Source organism: Capricornis sumatraensis, chromosome 22 (genome assembly GCF_032405125.1).
Source record: "Capricornis sumatraensis isolate serow.1 chromosome 22, serow.2, whole genome shotgun sequence".
Lineage (NCBI taxonomy): Eukaryota > Metazoa > Chordata > Mammalia > Artiodactyla > Bovidae > Capricornis > Capricornis sumatraensis.
Genome location: NC_091090.1, coordinates 11,190,492 through 11,210,647, shown reverse-complemented (window position 1 = coordinate 11,210,647; position 20,156 = coordinate 11,190,492). Strand labels below are relative to the sequence as shown.

The 20,156-nt window shown below is 37.1% G+C and overlaps 1 protein-coding gene across 1 annotated transcript in view; it reads left to right on the top strand.

Annotated features, from left to right (window-relative positions):
• The window catches only part of MLIP (muscular LMNA interacting protein), a 131,775-nt gene extending 114,387 nt beyond the window's left edge, over positions 1-17,388 (top strand). The window contains 2 exon segments of the mRNA XM_068960982.1: positions 11,819-12,025; positions 17,278-17,388. Coding sequence (XP_068817083.1) covers positions 11,819-12,025; positions 17,278-17,388 — 318 coding nt within the window.
• Positions 17,389-20,156: the final 2,768 nt, after the last annotated feature.

The window sequence follows — 20,156 nt, the reverse complement described above, 5'->3', positions numbered from 1 at the left end:
GAACTCTGGGCACTTTAAAGGGAATACACTTTTCTAAATGTTCACTGTTTATAGGACTTCTAGAAGTAGTATAATTTTGGAAGAAAGGAATTGACTTCCTACTAAAGTGTCAGCAAATACTTTCTCTTCTTTCTTCCCAGCATGAAGAATATGTATTTGCTGACACTGTAGTAGGAAGTCAGAGAAGCCTCTTTCCTTTGTTACTTTCTAACTTATTCACCTTATATTGTGCCTTTCCCCCCAAAACTTCCAGGTCAGGATGGGGGGTGAGAACCGAACTATATGTATAGAAAAACATAAAACAGCGTTTTCATTCTCTGGTGTCCACTGTGCTTGATTATAAAATACTTCCTCTTTCTTTTTCCATGAGCATGTCTCTATCAAATATCTTCATGTCTATTTATGTTTAAGGGGCTTCGCTGGTGGCTTCGACAGTAAAGAAGTAAAGTGAAGTGAAAGTCGCTCAGTCACGTCTGACTCTTTGTGACCCCATGGGGTGTATATAGCCCACCATTTCTCTGTCCATGGAATTCTCCAGGCAAGAATACTGGAGTGGATTCATGTTGATGTTTGGCAGAAACCAACACAATTCTGTAAAACAATTATCCTTCAATTATAAAATAAATAAATTTACAATAAAAAATAAAAAAAGAATACTGGAGTTTCTTCTCCAGGGAGGCCATTTCCTTCTCCAGGGCTTGCCACTAGGGAATTTGGCTGCAATGTGGGAGACCCAGGTTCAATCTCTGGATTGGGAAGATCTCCTAAAGAAGGGCATGAAAATCCACTCCAGTATTCTTGCCTGGACACAGGAGCCTGGTGGGATATACTCCACGGAGTCACAAAGAGTTGGACACAACTAAGCAGCTAACTTTCACTTATCTATGTTATCTGCTCTGTGAAACTTGCTTTCAGCTAACTACAAACTTTCAGCACTAAATAATACAAATTCTATCTTCAAAATTATGTTTTAATCCTTAAAAAACTTCTTTTAAAATAGAGAATTTGAGATAGCTAAGCATATGTTACCTTTTTCATATTTCACAACTTTAAATTTTTTGGTTCAAATCAGGACCTGAAATGGATGTGTGCTTTAAGCATGTCTGCTTAAACGCATATGGATGCTTCAAAATTGCAGTTGATAAGAAGTTATGCCATATGTTCAAAATTAAGAGACCTAATTTATTTTGGACTGATTGTAGTGAACTATCAATGATTTGAATCTCTTCCTAGTAATTTGGAGTCTCTGATCATATCTTTAAAATGTTGATACATCTTTGGCTGAAGGAGGCACTCTTTAAGAAATACATTGTAATTGTCCTTGCCTTTATGAACACTGCTGTTTGAAATTAAAACTGTAGCAGAAATGCTGTCCCTCTGATTTTAAATTGTTCTAGGCTTCAGGCAGGAAGGAAAAGCTGAAAATAAGTGCTGCATTTAAAAACAAGTGTTGTTTTCCCAAAGAGGTGGGAAGAAGAAAAAGAAGATGGAGTTAAAGGCTCTCGTAATTTCCCCTGGTGGTGCTCTGAGTTCCCACAGGCACAGATAGCTATGTGAGGGTGCAGAGGGGAAGCAGAAGCAAGGGGAAAGCGATTTTCACCCTTCATTACCAAACAACAGGAAAGGAAGTAACTTTTGAAAACCAGAATGGAACAAAAGAGCCTTAGATGTGCCAGCTTTAATGAGAAGAGTCCATATGCCTTCCAATGCCCTTTGGTGCTAAACAAATGGAAACAACTTTTGCAGTTGAACAATTTGACTTGATGGCTAAATAGAAAGTGGGCTTTTTGTAGAGTGATGAATGTATTAGGTATTGCTATAGCATTATTTTTTGGATGCCTTTGTCAGTATCTAATTCTGCAGGTGCTGTAGTTCTTTTAACAAACACAGCTAAATGAATTTATTCACTGCATGTTTGGTAATTTTTCTCTAATGAACAAAGATATTATTTGCTTCATAACTTCTTGTGTTCTTGGAGTTTTGCAGGGTATTATAACATAATTCATTTTTAAAACCCAGCCTCTTAAATAAAGCTTATTTTGAAAAAGTTGTTCTATGTATGTTTATGTTGAAAAAGAAAATTCTCAAGTAAGTGAAAAACACTGTATGGATTTTAGGAAAATTACTATGTTTACATATCTTGCAATAGAAACATATACAAGAGAATTTTATGGTTCTCGTTCTTCCCTCAAACACTAGAACCTTATGAGATTCATCTATTTAATGCTAAATCAGAGTAGAATGATGTTCATTGTCAGGAATCGTCCAGAATAGTGATCTCCAAAGAAAAAGGTACCAACATCAAGATAATTCACTGGAAGGGAGCTAGGGTGCAGGCCGGACATAATAAATATTTTATTAATGCCTGTTTTTTTAAAAACCTTTAGGTTTAGGAGCTATGGCCTATGCATCAAATCTGATCCCCTTCTACTTCTATATAGTTTCAGTGGCACACGGCCACATCTATTCATTTATGTATTATCTGAAGCTGCTTTCATGCTATCATAGCAGGAGTAATTGTGACAGAATATAAGGTTCGCAAAGCCTCCAAAATACAGTATCTAGGCATTCACAGTAAAAGTTGGCTCCTTACCAAAAACAGTAAGAAAGATTTTTTTTTGCTTTTTTTTTTTTTGTATTGAGGTATAGCTGATTAACAATGTTGTGATAGTTTCAGGTGGATATATGTGTATCCATTTTCCCCCAAACCCTCCTCCCACCCAGGCTACCACATAACATTGGGCAAAGTTCTCTGTGCTGTAGAGTAGGATCTTGCTGGTTATTCATTTTAAATATAGCAGTGTGTACATGTCGATACTAAACTCCCCAACTATCTCTCCCCACCATTCTTTCCCCCCGGGCAACCATAAGTTCGTTCTCTAAGAGTAAGAAAGATTTTAAGCTTTGTTGATGTATGAGGCTTTACATTAGTCTCTTTTGTAGGACTGGATGTTGGACACTTGCAATTCATGTATATCCTAAGTGAGATTTCCCAGGCAAGGATCAGGGCTCTCCAGCTTTGTGGAATGGATAGAAAGTCCTCAGCTGGCTTTTATTGCAGTTTGTATGCCCAACTGGACACAAGATTTATCATTTCAACTATTTTAAAATAAATATTCTTCATACAGTAAGCAAATACCTTTATTTTAATAACTTCTACAAAATAATCTAGATTGAATATACCACTATTCATATAGAAAATGAATAAGAAACAATAAGAAGTGACCAGAGGTCATATAACACCTAGGTCTAGGATAAGCCTGCTATCAGCCATAAATATAAGTTATAAACACTGATAACCTACTGGAATTTTACAAGAAGTAGGCCAAATTTGAAATAGCTCAACTGGAATTCCATCACCTCCACTAGCTTTGTTCGTAGTGATGCTTCCTAAGGCTCACTTGACTTCACATTCCAGGATGTCTGGTTCTAGGTGAGTGATCACACCATCATGATTATCTGGGTCATGAAGATCTTTTTTGTACAGTTCTTCTGTACAAGGAGATCCAACCAGTCCATCCTAAAGGAGATCAGTCCTGGGTGTTCATTGGAGGGACTGATGTTGAAGCTCAAACTCCAATACTTCGGCCACCTGATGCAAAGAGCTGATTCATTTGAAAAGACCCTGATGCTAGGAAACATTGAGGGCAGGAGGAGAAGGGGACAACAGAGGGTGAGATGGCTGGATGGCCACCGACTCGATGGACGTGAGTTTGAGTAAACTCCGGGAGTTGATGATGGACAGGGAGGCCTGGCATGCTGCAATTCATGGGGTCGCAAAGAGTCAGACATGACTGAGTGACTGAAGTGAACTGAGGCCAAATGTGAAATTATTAATTATTTTAATTTTTATTTTTAATTGGAAGATAATTGCTTTACAATGTTGTGTTGGTTTCTGCTGTTCAACAGCACGAATCAGCCATAAGTATATACATATTCCCTCCTTCTTGAGCCTTCCTCCCGCCCGCCCCCAATCCCACCCCTCTAGGACGTCACCGAGTGTCAGGCTGGGTTCACTGTGTTATCCAGCAGCTTCCCACTAGCCGTCTGTTTTACACATGGTAGTGTATATATGTCAACACTACTCTCTCAGTTTGTCCCATCCTTCCCTTCCTTCGCTGTGTGCACAAGATTGTTCTCTATGTCTGCGTCTCTGTTTCTGCCCTGCAAACATTCATAAATACCATTTCTCTAGATTCCCTAATATATGTTAACATTTGAAATAAGATTTTATATCTGCTTTCATCATATTTTAAAATTTGATTGAAGTATAGTCGATTTGCAATGTTGTATTAATTTCTGGAATACCGCAAAGTGATTCAGTTATACACTAAATTCTTTTTCATATTTTTTTCCATTCATAGGATATTGAATACAGTTCCCTAATCTATAAACAGTAGGACCTTGTTGTTTAGTGATTCAATATATATATAAGAATTTGTGTCTGCTAAGCCCAAACTCTCAGTCCATCCCTTCTCCACCCCCTCTCCCTTGGAAACCACAAGTCTGTCCTCTGTCTGTGAGTTTGTTTTTGTTTTGTAACTAATTATTAGCATACCTAGGTCTCAGCTTATAGTTTTTGCTTTTAATTTTAAATAATAATTGTATTATGGCATCATAATCAGTAAGGCATTTACAAAGTAGGCATCTAGGACTTGGAGATGCTGTGCAATTTTCAGGAATGTTTAAAGGCAGTTCAGTTCAGTTCAGTCACTCAGTTGTGTCTGACTCTTTGCGACCCCATGGACTGCAGAATGCCTGGCTTTCCTGTCTATCACCAACTGCCAGAGCTTGCTAGTTTAAAGGCAAGGAGCACTAAGTATTAAAGTTTTCCTTAAGTAAATGACAAAATCTTTTCTAAAGAACCTTAATAAAGGAAGAAATTAAAAATCCAGTTTCACTGGGGATATGTATTTTTTCCTACTGCAGCAAACGTTGTAATACAACACACAGAAAACAAAAGAATGAGGAACTGTTACTCCTTTGTATAAAATGTCTTTAGAAAATGCATAGAAAACACCTCTGAATGTTTGAAAAAGTAATGAGCAAATTACATTATACTGGAGTTTTATTATGCAGCTGGATCAAAGTATAAATGTAAAAATATTCTCATTATAGCATCTGTGTTCTAAATATGAAATACTTAAAGGAAAATTAAGTCAGAATATATTTTATTTTCTAAAATAAGTGCCTTTAATGAAATCATTGTTCTTTGAAAAAGCTGTGAAGGTATAATCAGCAATGGAGTATATATATATAAAATGAACTGTGTTATGAGGTTGCAAATTATATAAACATTCATAGATAAGCTATGATGAAAAAAGATGTAGATACGCATACACACTACATATATTACATATATGCATATGATTTTATACATATAGTAAAGACTCCTTTATATAGGAATAGGAATATAGGAACATGGATATAAAAGGTATTTACATAATTTACAATAATGATATAGAGAAGAACCAAGAAAATATTTAGGCTCATCCAGAGTTGTTCAAGTTATCTCCTTATGGCAAACTGTTTTAAAAAGTTCATGATGCATTATGAGTGTTTGTCAAAACTGTAAAGGAGGTTCTTGACTATGACAACTATCAAGTTAGCCATGAATCACATTTTATCCTTGATATCATCTGGAAGCAAAAAGGGGGAGAAACAAACAAACAAAAAACAGTGAGGCGACAACTAAAGGATGCTAAGATCAGTGCCAAGTGTGAGCAGATGTGAATTTGGGAGGAAATGGAGTAAGGTTACAATCAGTAAACACCCTTCTTGAATGTGTGGAATATACCTGAATATGCAAACCCCACCCACTTGTCTTTGCATGGGTGCACGTGTTGGTAACAGGAGATCCCTAACCTGATTTGTTCTGGGATGTAGAAGAGGTGAGGCTATACAGTGAATCACAGAGCAAGTCACATTTGTAGGAGGCTGTCTCTGTGGCAGCCTGAACACAGATAAGTTGCCACATAAAATACTGTACAGATGACAGTCTTCATTATTTAAGGAAAAATGAAAGCTAAAGAGACTCACACCCCAAAGCCTGTATGTTTGGAGCACAAAGACAATCCCAGGTAACTGTCCCTTCCTCATATGAACCTCTTGCAAAAACTTACAGTCCAGGAAAGATTCATTTAATGTGGAGATAAACAAAATTTTTATAAAGGGAAAAGAAAAGCCTGTCAGATTGGCAAAAGCTGGGACTGTAAAACCCAGTGAATGAGAAGAGTTGAGGATGACAAAGTTTTGTTTTAGGTGCTACAAACCAAAGAAGGAGAGATTATAATCTTCATATTGGCAAGGTTGACTCCTGGCCAAAATTTCCTTCAGTTCAGTTCATTGCTCAGTTGTGTTCAACTCTTTGTGACCCCATGGACTGCAGCACGCCAGGCTTCCCTGTCCATCACCAACTCCCAGAGCTTACTCAAATTCATGTCCATTGGGTTGGTGATGCCATCCAACCATCTCATCCTCTGTCGTCCCCTTCTCCTTCCACCTTCAATCTTTCCCATCATCAGGGTCTTTTCCAATGAGTCAGTTCTTTGCATCAGGTGGCCAAAGTATTGGAGGTTCAGCTTCAGCCCAGTCCTTCCAGTGAATATTCAGGAACTGGTTTGATCTCCTTGCAGTCCAAGGGACTCTCAAGAATCTTCTGCAACAACCCAATTCAAAAGCATCAATTCTTCAGTGCTCAGCTTTCTTTATGGTCCAACTCTCACATCAATACATGACTACTGGAAAAACCATAGCTTTGACTATACCCTTTGTCAGTAAAGTAATGTCTCTGCTTTTTAATATGTTGTCTAGGCTTGTCATAGCTTGTATTCCAAGGAGTAAGACTTTAAATTTCATGGCCACAGTCACCATCTATAATGATTCTGGAGCCCAAGAAAATAAAGTCTGTCACTGTTTCCATTGTTTCCCCATCTATTTGTCATTAAGTAATTGGACCAGATGCAATGTTCTTAGTTTTTTGAATGTTGAGTTTTGAGCCAGCCTTTTCACTCTCCTCTTCCACTTTCATCAAGAGGCTCTTAAATAGAATTTCCTTAAATAAGACAAATAAAACCCTTTTATTTGCTAAAAGATAAAATTCACACGGAAGATACAATCATTAGGGTATCTAAACATCAGAATATAGCATCAACACTCATAAGGCAAAGGCAAGACATAAGGGGAGAAAAAGTGAAAATACATTGGTGATAAAGATCTCACTTTCCAGGTTATGATAGATTATATAGGAAACTAGGTAAAGATAGATCCTCTTAAGTAAATTGAATTAATATATATGTAGTTTAACTGTATCCTGCAACAAAATATAGCCAATATTATGTAGTAACTGTAAATGGAGAATAATCTTTAAAAATTGTGAATCATCATGTTGTATATCTAAAATTTGTATAACATTGTTAATAAAATATACCTCAATAAAAATATTAATTGCCAAGAAAAAAACAGTAGAGAAATTTCTCTGACAAAATTAATAACAAATTTAGAAAACACAAAATCTCTGTCAGCTATATATTGAAAAATTTGCTTTTCAGCAAATTATTTGATTAAAGAAGAAATTAAATATAAAATTTATACCTGAAAAAAGATAATGAGATAATCATCTATTATAACTTATCAGACATACTTAAAATAGTCCTTGGAAGAAAATTTTTAACTCTACTTCAATAAAATAAATTAATTTAAAAAAGTTTTCAAGGAAAAAAAGCTGAATCCAGACTATAAACCAGAGCCTGTGTAGTTTTTCTTTTCCTAGGCATTGTCAATCATCAACAACAATGCTGACTGTTTCTTACACAATTATTCTTTGTGCTTACTACTCAATTTTCATATTAACCACTTTTCATATCAATTAAGGAATGTAATTAGTTGATAAAATAATGAAACAGTTGATTGAGAAATAAAACATAATTAGAATACATTTTAATCTAAAAGCCACCTTTAGTGGGCAAGTACTACAAGACTCCCATTAAAATTGCACATTAACATGACTGTTATTTAACAATAATAATGTTAGAGGCATTAGCCAATGGGATTAGACAAAAGAAAATCCTGAAAATTGTACAAACTGGCAAAGAAGAGCTAAATTTATGACAGTCCTAGTTGATTTGGCGTTTTAGGTTATATACCTGGGACTTCCCAGAGAAGCACTGAATGATGGTTATAACCAGTGAAATAACTCAGTAATGTTATCCATAGCTTTCATGTACTGAAATGTCCCCAAACTATAGTCATATGGAAAAAAAAAAAAAAAAGATTCAGAACACTGTGTATAGATTGCTTCTTTTTAATAGATGTATCTTATATTCTGTATATGTGAAGTGAAATGTAGATTTGTATTTGTTTGATATTTAAAATAAACACGAGGTCAAAAAACAGAAACTAATAAACCATCCTGACTGGTGTGAGGTGATATCTCGTTGTAGATTTGATTTGCATTTCTCTAATAATGAGCAATGTTGAGCACCTTTTCAAGTGTTTATTAGCCATCTGTATGTCTTCTTTGGAGAACTGTCTGTTTAGGTCTTTTTCCCACTGTTGATTGGGTTGTTTGTTTTTCTGGTACTGAGTTGTATGAGCTGCTTGTATATTTTGGAAATTGATCCTTTGTCAGTTGTTTCATTTGCTATTATTTTCTCCCATTCTGAGGGTTGTGTTTTCACCTTGCTTATAATAAGTTTCCTTTGCTGTGCCAAAGCTTTTAAGTTTAATTAAGTCTCACTTGTTTACTTTTGTTTTTATTTCCATTACTCTAGGAGGTGGGTCATAGAGGATCTTGCTTTGATTTATGTCATTGAGTCTTCTGCCTATGTTTTCCTCTAAGAGTTTTCTAGTTTCTGGTCTTACATTTAGGCCTTTAATCCGTTTTATCTTTGTGTATGGTGTTAGGAAGTGTTCTCATTTCATTCTTTTATGTGTAGCTGTCCAGTTTTCCCAGCACCATTTATTGAAGAGGCTGTCTTTGCCCCATTGTATATTCTTGCCTCTTTTGTCAAAAATAAGGTACCCATAGGTGCATGGATTTATTTCTGGGCTTTCTATCTTGTTCCATTGGTCTATATTTCTGTTTTTGTGTCTGTACCATATTGTCTTGATGACTATAGCTTTGTAGTATAATCTGAAGTCAGGAGGGTTGATTCCTCAAGCTCCAGAGTTCTTTCTCAAGACTGCTTTGGCTATTCAGGGTCTTTTGTGTTTCCGTATGAATTGTGAGATTTTTTTGTCCTACTTCTGTGAAAAATGCCATTGGTAATTTGATAGGATCACATTGAATCTGTAGATTGCATTTGGTAGTATAGTCATTTTCACAATATTGATTCTCCCTACCCAGGAACATGGAGTATCTCTCCATGTGTTTATGTCATCTTTGATCTCTTTCATTAGTGTCTTATAATTTTCTGTGTACAGTTCTTTTGTTTCCTTAGGTAAGTTTATTCCTAGATATTTAATTCTTTTTGTTGCAATGGTGAATGGGATTGATTCCTTAATATCTCTTTCTGATTTCTCATTGTTAGTATATGGAAATGAAAGTGATTTCTGTATATTGATTTTGTATCCTGCAACCTTGCTAAATTCACTGATTAGCTCTAGTAATTTTTTGATACTATCTTTAGGGTTTTCTATGTACAGTATCATGTCATCTGCAAACAGTGAGAGCTTTACTTCTTCTTTTTCAATCTGGATTCCTTTTATTTCTTTTTCTTCTCTGATTGCTGTAGCTAGGACTTCCAGAACTATGTTGAATAATAGTGGCAAAAGTGGACACCCTTGTCATGTTCCTAATCTTAGGGTGAATACTTTTAGTTTTTCACCATTGAGAATAATGTTTGCTGTAGGCTTATCATATATGGCCTTTACTATGTTGAGGTTGGCTCCTTCCATGCTCATTTTTTGAAGAGTTTTAATCATAAATAGGTGCTGAATTTTGTCAAAGGCTTTTTCTGCATCGATTGAGATGATCATATGGTTTTTATCTTTCAATTTGTTAATATGGTGTATCACATAAATTGATTTGCATATATTGAAGAATCCTTGCATCCCTGGAATAAACCCAACTTGATCATGCTGTATGAACTTTTTGATGTGTTGCTGAATTCTGTTTGCTAAGATTTTGTTGAAGATTTTACATCTATGTTCATCAGTAATATTGCCCTTTAGTTTTCTTTTCTTGTGTTGTCTTTGTCTGGTTTTGGTATCAGGGTGATTAATTTGCTTAAATATTTTTAAAGTATGTTTTGAAGTAAGTTTTTAAAGTAAGTTTGACCCCATTGCAGGAGGCATCTTCTGATAAAACAAACAGATTCAGCATAAATTTTAGAAAACCAATTAGGACTTAATCAATCATGATTTTGACAAAATCAATTTGGCTAACAGAAAATAATATTAATTGAATAGTTTTTTAAAAGTTGAATTTTCCTGTTTAGCTGAATGTCATTTTGAGTAATGTGCATTATTTTGTGCTAAATTTCCATTTCACACAGCCAAATACATTCATTTATTGCTAATAGAACCGAAAAATAATGAAACGGTTGAATGCATTCTTGACCTCTTTGAATATATCATATTCTTTTGAAAATTTAGTCATTATTGCATTGAACATCTGCTCCATTAGGCATTATGCTTGATGCTGAGGTTACAAAAGTGAATAAAACAGATTTCATTTTATAAGGTTTATGCCCTAAGTAATTTTACTGTAGGATAATCACTGTCAATTTATTATGTTACAGTAAAAATTTCAGGAATATAAGAGGTGCTTAAAAAAGATCTGCAATTAGTAACCCTTTTCTTTTATGATAAATATGTATGTAGGCCCTTCTTTTGAGTTTTCTTTGTAAGCTTGAGACCTCCCCCCATGGTTTTGTTTTTTTTGTTTTTTTTGTTTTTTTTGCTCCTTTCACATAATTGAAGGTCTCACCTACTAGTCTTACTTCATTCAAGACTTCCACAGGCATCCCTTTCCAGGGGTGGAAAGACCCTCTTTAGTTAAAACCTCATTGCCTCTCTCCTCTACAGTTGAACTTATCTGTTTGCTGTCCAGTTTCTTCCCAAAATAACACACTTCCTGGAATGAACATCTTCGTTTATTCTTTCTAGACTCACCTCTCTCTGATTTCTTCCTCATACTCAGCCCAACCCAGAAACTGATGGCACTATGGCTTAAATCATGAGTCGATATTCTCTATGATGCCCTCCCACTTTCTTCCCCCAGTTTCTTCCAGACCAAATCACAAGTACTTTTAAGTTAAATTCCACTCTTACCTCTTCATTAGAGACTTTAGTCCCATCTTCCCACCTTTGGGATGAGTTCTGTGCTTAAACAAATGTGGTCCCATCAGGAGTCACTGCAGATACTAGTTCAGTTCTGCAGGAGAGGCTGGAGATGGGCAAGCTACAGAAATTACTGGAAGAGATAGACAATGCACTGTAAAAGCAGGAGTCTTGTGAGGATCCAAAGTGTAAGGAGAGATTTACTTCCTGCTAGTAAAATATTCTGATGCAGTGTCCATAGTGTGTATGTGTTAGTCACTCGGTCTTGTCTGACTCTTTGTGACCCCATGGACTGTAGCTGGCCAGGCTCCTCTGTCTAAGGGATTTTCCAGGCAAAAATACTGGAATAGGCAGCCATTCCCTTTTAGTTGATCTTCCCAAGCCAGAGATCAAATCCAGGTCTCCTGCATTTCAGGCAGATTCTTTTACCATCTGAGCCACCAGGGAAGCCCAGCATCAATAGTACTTAGACTCAGTTTCCAGTAAGCATGACTTTTGCCCACTAATATCCTCTTTATGCCTTTCTTCTTCCCAGGATGTGCCTGTCCCTCCCAAGCCTGTTTCTCTCCATCCTTTATATCAGACTAGACTCCATCCTACTGCTAAGTCCCTACTGCGACCACAGACCCGCCCGCATGCTGACTGTCTTACCCCCGGACCTTTCAGTCACTTGTCTTCCTTCTCCCTGAGTGATGAACAGGAGAATTCCCACACCTTGTTTAGTCACAACGCATATAATAAGGTGAGAATGCCCCATGCTCTGAACTTCTTCATGGTTAACTTTTAAATGCAGAGAAAACATATATTACAAATATTGAAGTATATTAAGAATATTAAATATTTGTGGGAAGGCACATGTCCTTACAAAAAGATAATAATTAACCTTGGGAAAGTGTGAAATATTTGTTTCCTTTCAGAGTCATTTCCTGATTTGCATTGCTTATTGTTTCATGCTGTAATCCCAAAGTGGAAATCCCAAGACATGCTTCAAAGCCTGACAAGAGGCCATTATTAATTTATCTTCCAGTCTCAGTTCAAAGTTCTTAAAAACGTCTCAAAATGACAGTGCCTTGATGAGGAAGCATTTATAATTGCAGTCAGTGTGCAATGGAATACTTAGAATTTCTATGGATATCTGTAATATAATATTGATATTTTATTTTAAAATGAATCTATTTGCCTCATAATGTATAGTGGTGAGACATGTAACAAATAATGAGGTGTTCAGTATCTAAAATATATTTTTAACAAAGCAAAAATTTTATAGTTGGCTTTGGAATGTAATCATGAATATTCTATTAGAAGAAAGCAGCCAGTAGCACAAGGGGCTTATGTATAAGCATCCTTTGCTCTTCTGAGCATTACCATAAGGACGTCCTGGCTAGCACAGGCTCTCAGATTTTGAAACTTTTCTAAAAGAATTGACTAGTCAAAAGCAATCAGCAGTTAAATTATTTTTAAATTCAAAATCTTGTTTTAAAGCATTCATTTTGCAAAATCTCTATATTTAATGAAATATACCTATATAATTGGAAATCAATCAAGACCATATGTTCCAGAGTATATGCAGTTGACTAACATTCCTTGAACCCTAAAGCATTAAAAAAAAACAACTGTTCATCAATCCAATCTAAACACCAAAAAATCATCCAAAAAGTGAGCACAATTATGAGGAAAATTTTGCTTTTTATATTTAATAGCATTTATTATGATTGAATGGTCAACTCTGAATTAAAATTTTAAAGTATTCATTTCTGGGACTCCCCTGGCAGTCCTGTGGTTGAGGATCTGAGCTTCCCTTGCAGGGTGAGCAAGTTCAATCCCTGGTTGGGGAACTAAGATCCCACATGCCATGTGGCTAAAAAAAACAAGAGAAAGAGAAAGAAAATTTCTTGAACTAAACAAGAAATGAAAATACAACATATCAACTTTAAAAATTTATGGAAAAAGTGACAAATTTTTTAAAAGTAATCATTTTCTGCAAAGTGTTTTTAGGCTAAGTTCAGGATGGCATTTTTATGACCTTTTGCTTCTAACTCTTGGCCTAGAAAAAGTATTTCGTGGACAGTATAATATTTTTAAATGATTTTATATTGCTTTAAATTCTCCCTATTTTAATACTAGCCAACATCTATGAAATTCATTTAGCTATTAAAGTTAATATTTTGATAACATACCATTTTCTTATAATGTCATCGATGAGCATCATAGGATTATAATTGTATTTTATAAATATCAATTGCTCCAAATAGTTCTTCCTTTGACATTTTGGTAGCGTTTCCTGGAGACATGCAGCAAAGATAAAGTCAGTATTTCATCCATGTTTTAGCCTTTTCTTGGTCTGCCTGTGAGGAAAAATATATCACAGCCATTTGAGGCTGGACAACTATTTTCATTGTATAAAAACTTCACAACAGATTTTGTCTTTCAATGTCTGAGATTTATTGATATTGAATAAAGAAACATTCACATCTGAAATAATAATAATAATGTTAGCATTTCTTGATGGAATATTCAGTTGCTTAGTCTGATATTTTAATTGCTCTTATTAAAATGTATATGGATTATTCAATTTGACCTTTGTGTTTACTAACCTTGTAATGGCCAACAGTGTACTAAATGAAATAACTTGTCTGGAATTGTAAAACATAGTCATTTAAATTAACTTCTCTTCAATATCCTAACATCTTTCCCAGGCTTCACTTTCAGCCTTACCTGCTAGCTTTATCTCCAAACTCAAACCTTCCCACCCCTGCCCCAGAGATCCACACTGAACTTGACCTTACATAGCTATCTTTGGGGCTTCTATATTAACCGTAGCTGCAGAAAAATGTTTGACAGGTTTTATTCTTCTGTTGCATCTGTAGTGTGCACTCCTCTCTTGCCCTAAATCTTTACACTAATCCCTGATCTCCTCTCCTACTTTCATAAGTTCATATGATGAACCTTATATGACATCCTATCACATATGATGATGTTCAGGCACTTTCCCTTTTATCTTGGTTATACCAGTATATCCTCTCTTTCCTCTGCCTCATGAAGGGAGTCATTACTCTTACTTCCTTCTTTAACCCTTGTAACTAACATAGCCCAGTGGATAAGCATGCAATGTCTTCAATCAGTCCATCCGAGTTCATTTCTTGATACCATTCTTTCCAGGTGGTGATATTGGGTACATTATATAGCCTCCAAATGTCTCCATTTATTCATCTATAAAGTGAGGATAATAATAGTACCTACCTTATTAGAATATGATAAGATGGGCTAGTATGTGTAAAGTATTTAGACTAGTGCTTGGGACATGAGGATCATGTAAGAGTTAGATCTTGTTACTAACTGTTGTTCAGTTGCTAAGCCATGTCTGACTCTTTGTGATCTGTGGACCGCAGCATGCCAGGCTTCCCTGTCCTTCCCCATCTCCTAGAGTTTGCTCAGAATCATGTCCATTGAGTCAGTGATCCTATCCAACCATCTCATCCTCTGCTGCCCTCTTCTTCTTTTGCCTTCAATCTTTCCCAGCATCAGGGTCTTTTCCAATGACTCAGCTCTTCCTGAATTGTCAGTCCCATTGCGGCTAACTTGCTTCAGTCGTGTCCGACTCTGTGTGACCCCATAGACGGCAGCCCACCAGGCTCCTCTGTCCCTGGAATTTTCCAGGCAAGAACACTGGAGTGGGTTGCTATTTCCTTCTCCAATGCAGGAAAGTGAAAAGTGAAAGTGAAGGCTCTCTCATTACTTTCTTACATTTCCATTTGTTCTTTTTCCAATGGACTCTTCTTTGAGTGCAGAAACTTTGAAACACAAACTAAAATGAATACTTTTCCATCCTTTTCTTTCACAATGTTGCAAACCTAGTGATTTCAAGACTTTCTTTCTCTCAAAGGGGTCAGTAGTCATCATTTTCATCTCCCTCTATACTCTCACTCTTTAATTCATTCTTGAAATCATTTTGTCTTTCACCTTTATGATTCTACTGCGATTGCTCTCTTAAGGGTAAACTGCTTGTCAACAAACTCAGCTGAATTTAACTAAGTCTTCTCTTTTATCCCTTGTCGCAGTTGACACTGTTGATTATTCACTCTTGGATCTCCGACCTCACTCTGCTGTTGGGGTAATATGTACATTTCAACTCCCTTACTGTTCCTTCTTTATTCTCTTGGTGGACACTTCTTCCTCTGTGTCTTGTCTTTAATTGCCTCACTTGACACTCACCCACTCACAGGCTTCTGGGATGATCTTAGCTGTACTGATAATCCTCAGATCCACAATTCCAATTCTGTTTTTCCTTTGAGATCCGGATTTATACCTTCAGCTGCTTACTTGTGATTTCCCCTAGGATGTCATGTTGTCACCTCAAACTCATCATCTCATGACACCTCAAACCAGTTCTGTTCTGGCTTCCGTACTTCTGTCATTAATACCATGACGCTCAGCCCCCAGACTTGAAGCTTAATTCACCTATTATGCTTTTTCTGCTTTGTCGTCATAGCTAGTCATTCACCAAGTTGCACGGATTCTTCTTACATCTGTCATGTTTTTATCTCTTACTACTCTTTATTAGTATTCCACTTTGCTTAAGCTAATCTGCTATTTTCCTCCACGCGTGCCTTGGGAATTTCTTGCTATTCAACTTGCTCACTCATTCTCCCCATATAAAAATACCTTCCTGCTTTTCACCGTACTTATGAAAATCATTTTCAAATTTCATGACCTAATCAAATGATCCCTCCTGCTCTGTGAAGTTTCCCCCTGCATTAGCACTCAAAGTAGTATTTTTCTTTCAGTTTTTATAACCTTTGCCTGTGCCAAGGTATCTCATGCATATTAAAGGTTATCATGTATTTATTTGTTATGATTATTTTAGTGTCCATCTAGGACATGACGTGCTTAATATGATATTTTTCACATTATAAGTAGAGCAACAAATATGTGCTAATGATGAACAAATACTAAGGTGACCCAACTTATTCACTAGGAGCACAAGACGTTTGGGTATAAATTTCAGATTATTTCTATTTTAAGCAGAAGCTAAATCTGAGTCAAGAGGTTTATGGGTACATTCAGTACGATTTACATCAATTAAGGATCTACCAGTTTTGAGGGCTACCTCCAGTTTCCAGTGAGTTTACGGAGGGCCTTGAATGGAATGGTATGTGGAGGCAGGAGACCTCTGATCATCCGCACCTGAATGTGGATGCTGGAATCCACAGGGTGTCCGCAGTCCTGTCGGTCCATGACCGTCAATCCTGTAATGCATTACTGCATCCTTCTTTCTTCACCTGCACAGCATGACCTCGCTGGCTCTAGGTCAGTACTCCTGAACCTCTATAGCATGCATTGGAAAACACTGTTACTTACATGCTAGGAGCATGTCTCAGAACCATCAGCTTACATCCTCCACGTATTCTCCTCTCCTCTTCTGTTTGTGCCTCCTTTGCCGTAGGAACTCTGCAAGAGTCCATATTTGTGAATTTGCCTACTCTCTAAAATTCTGTTGTGACCTCCAAGTCAGTTTTAAAATTGTCTCTCATCTAGAGTCATTTGGCCATTTTTCCCTCCATCTTGCAATGCATTTAAAAATGTTTATCTGCAAAGCTAAAAATGACCCACTCACAGCACATCTTTTATATTTGGTTCTAATGCTCCCCACCCTCTATTTTTGAGAATTCAGTTCATTTAGAAAGACTCTTCTCTGGCCCCACTGACGCACTGCCCTGGGGTCTCAGCTACCTTCTTGACCCTCAGGTGAGAAAACCTACATACCTCTAATGTGCATCTGTGGAAAGCTTATTGCTCTCCCAAACATCTATTTTCCAGCCTCTGCCTCATTTATTCTGTCTTCCACTCTCACAAGCTCTGAGGTAGCCCTGTCTTTTTAAGTCAACCCAGAATTCCAACTCTTGTGGCCCACTTTCATATTCCAGCTGAAGTTCTTGGCCTTGTGCGGTTTTTCCTCTTTTCTTACACCAACTATGTTTTTGACCTTTCATTTAGCACAACCATAGGCTGTGTCGACAGGATGTTCTTTCTTATCCTTGTTTCCCCAGAGTCTCTGCTCTGCCAGTTTACACCAGCAACAAGCAAATGCATGCCAGCGATGATTAGAGCTGGGAGGAGACAGAACTAAGCCGTCACCATCAGATGGCTTTTCTCATCTGCTGGCAGGAGGAAGGCTGGGATTTCCTACTCTGGAAGGCTCTATTTACAGGGAAAGCTGGAGAGATTTCACAAGGAAGAATATGATTTTTATAGACAGAAAGACAGCTTTGAAGCCCCAGGAGAAAATTCACAGGCATTCTGAGGATATCTTCTGTCATTTAAAAAAATTAGTTTAGGGGGCTGTGTGTGTGACTGTCCAGCCATTTTGTTTCACCTTCAGTTTTGTAAAAATTTTTGAGCCTTGTTTGTGACCACTTTCCATGTTATTTCTGGCCTGGTTTTGTCCATGGAGGACTAAGTGTAGCTGATTTGTTTACATACATGTCCTCCCATAGGTTCCTCTGCCATTAAATTCTGTTTTGTATTTTCCATGCAAGGGCTGGTTCCAGCACTTTCAATCTGAATATTCCAGTGCTTATCTCTGGCGTATCCTTCCTTCCACTGTAGCTTTCCCTTTGGAGCAGAAGAGGGTTAGTTATTCATCTTCTACCTCTTTTCTTCCTGTCCAGAATACTCTTCCCAGCCATGACTGAGATGGGAGGGAGATTGGCTCCATGGCTGAGCAGCTAGAATTTGTCAAACTGAGTACATTGGAGATTTGTTTTCCCTGGATACTTCAAGGAAAAAGTTCATGGCAGGAGCTGAGCTCTGCTGGAGTAAAGAGATAAGATGACCATATCTGTCATTCTTAGGGTCAAGGAGACTTCCCTGACTGCACATGTGTGGAAAAGTTCCTTGGGGGTCAAAAAAAAAGAGGGGCTGCTTTTCCATAAAAGGCACTGTGAATCTCCCAGCGACCCCCTGCCGTGGAATCCATCTTGGCTAAAGGATGCACGTCCTTGCCCGAGAGGGCCCTGGACCAGGTCAGATGTGGGAAATGAAGCAAGATGATTGGCTAGGGGAAAACAAGGGCCAGGAGGAACTGCCTGATATAAGTGACAGATAAATGGTGATGTGAGTATCTTCTTCCCCCTCCTCATTCAGGAGGACGCCCGCACTCTTCTCTGGGTGTGTGTTTCTGCCTCGCCTCTGTCTTAAATAAATAAACTGCTTCTCTGCATGTCCTCCCATGCAGAGATGACTGAGCTGTGCCTCTCATCATCAGTTTTGTGCCTGTTTTTACAGCTCTGTATCCTTGAAAAGTCTTCTTTTCAAGAGGAACAAGAGCCAGAGTGGCTCTATTCCAGCCACTATTCCTTGGTGGAGTAGTGGTTAGGATTCCTGGTTTTCACCCAGGCTTCCCAGGTTCAGCTGTGGGGCAGGGAACTTTAAGATCTCACTGCTCACTCCTGTCTCCCCAAGGTCATGCCCACTCCCACTCTCACTCCTGCTTCAGACCCCTGGGCTGCTGACACCATTGCTAGACTTAAAGGTTTCCCACAGAGACAAGAAAGCATTAACCTCTCTGTGGGGTAAACATTCATCTTTTTTATTTTTAAAGCATACTGATGTGTTTTCCATTAAAAAAATATTTCATTTAAAGTTTTTTGAAAGTCAATATTTTACAGGTATATTAATGTAACAAACCATTTTAGTCAATAATACCTATTTTTAAATGATGTGATTTTGGTTATTTTTACTGAGCCTTCTCATTAGCAGAAGTGCCTTGACTTGATCAGTGGGTACGCTCCTGCTGCTGCTAAGTCACGTCAGTTGTGTCCGACTCTGTGCGACCCCATAGATGGCAGCCCACCAGGCTCCCTCGTCTCTGGGATTCTCCAGGCAAGAACACTGGAGTGGGTTGCCATTGCCTGCTCCGGATCAGTGGGTGTATTTACGGTGAAAACCAGCTTAAGGTTTGTCTTCAGACTCTATAATAAAGACATCAGTTGCTGACAATTTTGTTGAATAAATGAATTGCTTTATGCTTATATTTGGAAAAATAATTTAAACGTGTGCTTTAGTTTCTTACCTATAAAATAGCAATAGAAATAGAATCTCTAGCTTAGAATTGTTACCATGATCAACTGATACATGCAGCTTTCACATTTCACCTTAAGTACACAGTTTTATATGTTTTCAGTGTGCTGCCTATTTGTAGAATTCTGGTGCTGGAGTAAAGAAACAATCCATCAGTGTAGCTAGTAGGACATTACTCTTATCTAAAATTGACTTTTTCCTTTTATTACAATCTATTCAGTACTTTTATCCTTCAAAATGTATTCACATATGTATTCTGTCTCATTTTAATTTTTCACTTTGCTTTCCTTCTTCCCCTTGGCAGCTACACTGTTGTTGCTAGTATATTTTCTTTCAAAATTGCATTATTATTTTGTGTATTTATAATTAAATTTATAGAGATGCTATTGTGCCACAGGCTTCACTCTTTTCCTGTGGTTTTCTTTTTTTCTCAGCTGTAATAATACGGTATTGGGATTGGTTCCAAAGCTTTTACTCTCAGAGATCACCTGGGCTGATTGTATTGGAATTACCTGAAGATCTTAGAAAAATACAGATTAATGGGACTCAGTTGAAACGTCTAAACTCAGAAATTCCACTGAATTGAGTGATCTTAAAGTTTCTGCTCCACTGAAAACTTTATGCTTCCTCTACGATAGCAACATTTTCCTCTTTTGCTTTTTAAATTCTGTAATGAGTCAACAAGAAAATGAACTTCAATGAGAAAAATAACTTTAGAAGGAAAACCTGTTTATACTGACATTTTTGCAAGTGTTTGATTATAATTGATTTTTTCTCATAACCTCTAGTAAGTT